General features: G+C 42.6%; 1 protein-coding gene across 1 annotated transcript; it reads left to right on the top strand.

Moving 5' to 3' along the window:
• Positions 1-1,801: 1,801 nt before the first annotated feature.
• On the top strand, positions 1,802-5,736 carry LOC149247694 (uncharacterized). Its single transcript, XM_089445004.1, has 4 exons — positions 1,802-2,646; positions 2,732-5,245; positions 5,378-5,448; positions 5,530-5,736. The coding sequence occupies exons 1-4, from the start codon at positions 1,932-1,934 to the stop codon at positions 5,734-5,736; spliced, it is 3,507 nt and encodes a 1,168-aa protein (XP_089301130.1). The 5' UTR covers positions 1,802-1,931.
• Positions 5,737-6,182: the final 446 nt, after the last annotated feature.

The raw sequence follows: 6,182 nt of genomic DNA, 5'->3' as shown, positions 1-6,182 counted from the left end.
CATCTGCCAAAACTCTGTAGCTTTCGGCCTCTATGAGAGGCCACTCATTGTCATATACCTGTACCAGAACGCCCAAAATCAAAAAAAAAAATCAAAATGCAATAACTATCATACATGGAATTATACAGCTGGAAATGCAAGTATACCTTCAGCAAACGCTTCAGGACTGGAGATACATCATTACTCGTAAGGCCTAGAGGCTTCATGGCCTTCAGAGCTCTCACGAATTTCTCGTTCCCCATTTTTTCCCAGCTCAAATATGTTAGCTTTCTCAACCTCTATGCAGAGACGGGTAAAATTCAAAGCGAAAAACAGACATACACGTGCCGCGCGGCCGGAAGATCGATGCCTCTGTGAAGTCCATTTCTTGTGGTCTGCCTAAAAGGTCATGCATGTGTTCACTAACGAATCATCCAGGTTCTTTCCGTTGTAGTCTCCATAGAAATAGTAATAAATCCTCCTCTTCTACTATGATGGCGCTGCAGACACAGGCCAACACCAACACAAACCTGAAACTTTGGATGAAAGAGAGCATGTCGTTCGATAACAAGGCGCAACAAGATATTTGAAAACAAAGCGGGAAATCAAATTTGAAATTCGAATGAGTGCGGACTCCGGAGTGCCATCACTGCAGTATGCGGTGTATATATAAAATAATATATATATAAAAGTTAAAACTTGTTAATTTTCGACATACCCGGTGTATATATAAAATAATATATATATAAAAGTTAAAACCTGTTAATTTTCGATATACCCGGTGTATATATAAAATAATATATATATAAAAGTTAAAACTTGTTAATTTTCGATATACCCGTCAATATGACTTTTTCAAATATAATTGGCCAGTCAGCGATTACGTGCAGATTTGGAAACCAATCGTATTTAACATGTAAAAACTCAAAAAACGGGCATACGGGCGTCAAATTTAACCCCTGGGTGGAAGAAAAGGATCTGAGCTGGGCGATTTCTCTAGTCTACGTGTGACTATTCATTCTGCACGCAAACTTTCATGACGCGTCCAAAAAGATATCATTGTCTGTTCTGGGTGACGCGCCCAAAAGGGTATGAGGAGGGCGATTTGTGTAGTCTACCTTTGTTTGTTTGAGTGACTTTTCAAGCATGGTGCAAGCAAAGTCGTAACATATCAACTTTGACCTGCTGCTGCCCGTTGGTGCACCAATCAAACCTGTCGCTTTTGAAACTTACTTACATGTGACATTCAACCGTGCCAAAAACGCAATCAAGATAAGACTTGGTGGAGTCTAGTCTTTGTTTCAATAATTAACTTGCAACAATATTCTTTGTCAGCTGAAATCCGTTGTAGTAGCAGGTAACACATGCGGACAATGAAGATAAGATTTGCTCAAAGACTTGGTGGAGTCTAGTCTTTGTTTCAATAATTTAATTAACTTCCAACAATATTCTTTGTCAGCTGAAATCCGTCTGTTGTAGTAGCAGGTAACACATGCGGACGACTACAAGCTCCAAGCAGCTGTTTACAGTTGGAATTTCCTTATCAACGAAGGTTCTGTGTATGTTAATAACAAAGACTCCACCAAATCTTATGGCTTGAATTGTATGGAAAGTACTTTGGTGGAAAGGGGTAGTATTACTTTGATTCAACTTCTCACCACCATCACATAAAGTACTTTGACTTCTAAGTTGTATGAATATTACTTTGGTCGAAGATGGCACGTTCAACGATACGGTAGGGAAGTTAGTCTGGTGAAAGACGGCCGGTTCTTGTCCCTCACGACAACAAATAAATCCTATACTATCGGGTTGTATATCGTTCGATTTTGGCCTATTACATAAGATTTATTTGTTGCCATCTCTCACGAATCACGATTCTCATATAAATAAATAATTAGTTATAAATAGTTCATGGCAGGAGGAGCCACTGACACTCACATAGCCAATTGTTCATGATGTTGCTTGATCCAAGCAGCAGAGCAGGCAAGATGAGAATGAAAGGATACAATCTTCCGTGTCTACTAATATTAATGTTTATTGTCATTCATACTCAGGTCAATTATTTTGGCCCATTACCTGCACTTATTTGCAGCGCTAACGCTCTGTCGGCAGATGGAGTGGCCCTTTTACAAATCAAGTCATATTTTGCAGTTCCTCCTAATGTTCTTTCAAGTTGGAGAAACGACAGCTCTTCTGATGTCAATCCGTGTAGCTGGGAAGGTGTAGGCTGCAGCAGTTATGGAAGGCGGGTCACATCAATTTCCCTGCCATACAAAGGGCTGTCTGGCCGTCTTTCCAGTGCAGTAGGCAAGATTGCTGCCCTGGAGAAGCTCGACCTTTCGGGCAATAGGTTATCCGGCACGGTTCCTAGCCAGTTAGCCAACTGCACAGAGCTTCGAGAACTCAATCTCGCCAACAATTTCTTCACGGGCTTCATCCCTCCGGATATCACGAATTGTAGCCTTCTTACAGTTCTGAATATCAGTACCAACAATATATCAGGTATTATTCCACCTGCACTGGGTAATCTAATAAGCCTGACTACGCTCGTTGTGGATACAAATAATCTCAATGGTATCATTCCTTCGTCTATTGGAAAGCTTTCCAATGTTGATACAATCACCGCATACTCCAACTATTTCAGTGGCTCTCTACTGCCCGAAATCGGCAATTGCAGTCGGCTGCGAATTTTGTATTTCGACACTGCGGGATTGCAAGGAAAGATTCCACGGGAAATTGGGAATCTGAAAAAACATTGTGGAGATGACGCTGTTCGGAAACTATTTGACGGGTACCATCCCTTCTTCCATCGGCAACTGCAGCCGCCTCGAAGCCATTGCAATTTATGCGAACTCCCTAGAAGGTACGATACCATGGGAGATAGCCCTGCTGGAAAATTTGAGATTTTTTTGGGTTTATGAAAATCATATTACAGGCTCCATCCCCCAAGGGTTTTTCGGCAGACTGCCTAAGTTGGAGGCGTTTGATGCATCATACAATAATCTGAGTGGGGTTATACCATATGAAATGGGCAATCTGAAGAATTTGAGAGTCTTGCACTTAGATTTTAATAACATGTCAGGTTCGATCCCCTCATCCTTTGCCAATCTTACAAACCTGCAGGCGCTAGGCCTATCTTACAATAATCTGAGTGGGGTTGTACCATATGAAATGGGCAATCTGAAGAATTTTAGAGTCTTGCACTTAGATTTCAATAACATGTCAGGTTCGATCCCCTCATCCTTTGCCAATCTTACAAACCTGCAGGTGCTAGGCCTATCTTACAATAATCTGAGTGGGGTTATACCATATGAAATGGGCAATCTGAAGAATTTGAGAGTCTTGCACTTAGAATTCAATAACATGTCAGGGTCGATCCCCTCATCCTTTTCCAATCTTACAAGCCTGCAGCAGCTAGATTTATCAGAGAATAAGTTTGAAGACACTTTGCCTCAAGGAATCGGCCGTCTTCCCAATCTGACAGAGTTGTATCTCTACGATAACAACTTCGAAGGTCCGCTGCCTTCTGGACTTGGCAGCTTCAGCAACCTGGAGTACCTGGAATCATTTTCCAGCGGACTGAATGGATCCATTCCTTCGGGGTTGTGCAGCGGTAGGTCGTTGACCCAGCTTGCCATCTTCGACAATCGGCTGGAGGGGAACATCACCGGCCTTCTACAAGACTGCGTCTCACTACAACGCGTCCGCCTGCAGAACAACCTCTTCACGGGCTTCATACCGAGTAACATCTCTAAGCTCTCCAAGTTGAATTACTTTGAGATTTCTGGTAACAAAATCCATGGAAGTATACCCTCTTCCATAGGACAGATGGAGAACCTTACTAATCTTGTGCTCGCGGACAATAATATCTGCGGCGTCATTCCTGCTGAAATAGGAGACTTGAGAAAACTGGGAAAACTCGATCTGAGCCGAAATAATCTCACTGGAACGATTCCTCCAGAAATAGGAAATTTAATTAATTTAGAGGTTTTAAATCTCAGCGCAAACTCGTTGGAAGGCAGCATACCGGCAGCAGTTGGTCACCTTCAGATGCTGGAGAAATTAGATTTGAGCGTAAACGCACTGACAGGAAGGATCCCCGGTTCATTGGGGAATTGCGGACAATTAGGCGAGCTATACCTGGCTAGAAATAAACTGAGCATGACCATTCCTTTGGAGTTGGCAATGCTAGCAGACACTCTCATATATGGGTTAGATCTAAGCTGGAACAATCTTTCAGGATCTCTTCCTCCTCAGATTGGAAGCTTGACGTTACTTGAATCCTTGGACGTCTCCCATAACCAGCTCTCCGGTCAGATTCCTCAGTCTTTCCTAGACATGAGGAGCCTGGATCATTTCAATTTCTCTTTCAACCTTTTTACAGGGAGCATTCCTTCATTGAGGAAATTTTTACAAGGTCCGCAGAATGCATTTGAGGGAAATCCAGGTCTCTGTGGACCTCCGACAACCAAGAATTGTTCCGATGCAGAAGTTGCACGTAATAAGAAAAGAATAAGCTCGGTGGCAGTGGCGGGGATTACCATCGCCTGTTTTGGGACCATAATCATTTTCAGCCTTGCGCTGATGTACATGATAAAAATATCAAGGTCGAGGAAGGAACGACAGAACAATGAAGATGCTACAGTGGGTATTAATTCGGCAGATGGGCGAGGTATAATCAAATACAGAGATATAGTAGAAGCTACTGAGAACTTCAGCGATGATTACGTCATCGGCTCTGGCACATCCGGGATGGTGTACAAGGTAGTTATTCCAGGACGAGACAAAATCCTTGCGGCCAAGTGCTTAAAAGTAGCAAATCATGGCATGGACGATAATGGATATCGCAGTCTGAGGCACGAGATCGAATCCTTGAAGCACGCCCGTCACAGAAACATCCTGCGTCATCGGGACCTGATAAGAGAGCATGATGGAACGAATGAGGTAATAGTTCTTTTGTGTGACTACATGGTCAATGGATCGTTGTGGGAATATCTGGGCGGAGCATCGAAACGTCCTAATCAGAGGCTGGACTGGAGGACTCGGTATAACATTGCAGTGGGCGTGGCAGAGGGACTCAAATATCTACACCACGACTGCGAACCTCCAATAATTCACTGCGACATAAAGTCTGCCAACATATTGCTGGATGATGAATATGTAGCACACATCGCAGATTTTGGACTTGCCAGGCTACTGAAAAACCCATCAGTGGATTCTGAATCAAGTTCTCTTTTCGGAGGGACTCTTGGCTACATTGCGCCCGGTACTAAATCTCCATTTGTTTTCTGTTTACAAAGCTGAATGAATCCACGAATTATTGTTATTATTATGTTAGTAAATCATATTCCATTTCATGCGAATAGTCATAAACTCCGAAGATTAATGTTTTGTGCAGAATGTGGGTATGGAGTGAAAGCATCAACAAAGCAAGACGTGTATAGCTTCGGAGTGGTGTTATTTGAGATGGTAAGTTGAAAGCCTCCAGTGATAGAAGAGGACGATTAAGAATTTGTGCATATCACTGCATGGGCTGCGAAGATGGCGCAGGAAGGGAGGATTGATGAAATAATTGACGAGGATTTGAGACGTAGCAGTGATTATAATAACGTGAAGGATGAAATAGTGAAGATAATGGAGATTGCCACGCTTTGTAGTCGATCTGCTCCCAATCTGAGGCCGCCGATGAACGTAGTTGTTGACATGCTTAATTGTCTAAAATCAGATCAGGTGGTTGTCTCTTCTCCGTTCCCATAGATGTTAGATAATTATAACAGCGATTCTCTAAATGCGGAATAACTAAAAGAATCGTTTTAAAAAGCCTTAATGCCCAGGGATACGAATTACCTCCAGCCATTGGTGATGTTTTGATGCAGGCCACAGTCCACCTGGTTCTTCTTCAGCACTCCAGCGTCAATCCAAGCAAAAGGAAAAGAATACAAAAATTCTGAAGGCACTTCCAAGCTCTGCTATCTCAGCTAGATGGTGTAAAAAACTGAAGGGGATTGAGATACAAGCTTGGGGACCAAACAGATGAATTTATAGCTAAGCTTCCATCAAGCTTCTGATAGCTATGTGTCAGATGTCCCACAGATCAAGGCACAGAACTCCAGATGAGAGTAATGGACCACTTCAGTAGCTCCCAACAATAAATTTATTAACTGCAGTTGATTTCCTTAACTTAAGGAAACTACTGCAGTTGG

Source organism: Pinus tabuliformis, chromosome 7 (genome assembly GCF_031772625.1).
Source record: "Pinus tabuliformis cultivar Carrire ecotype Pingquan chromosome 7, CPIR1, whole genome shotgun sequence".
In the NCBI taxonomy this organism is placed as follows: domain Eukaryota; kingdom Viridiplantae; phylum Streptophyta; class Pinopsida; order Pinales; family Pinaceae; genus Pinus; species Pinus tabuliformis.
This window is presented reverse-complemented; position numbering and strand designations above follow the sequence as displayed.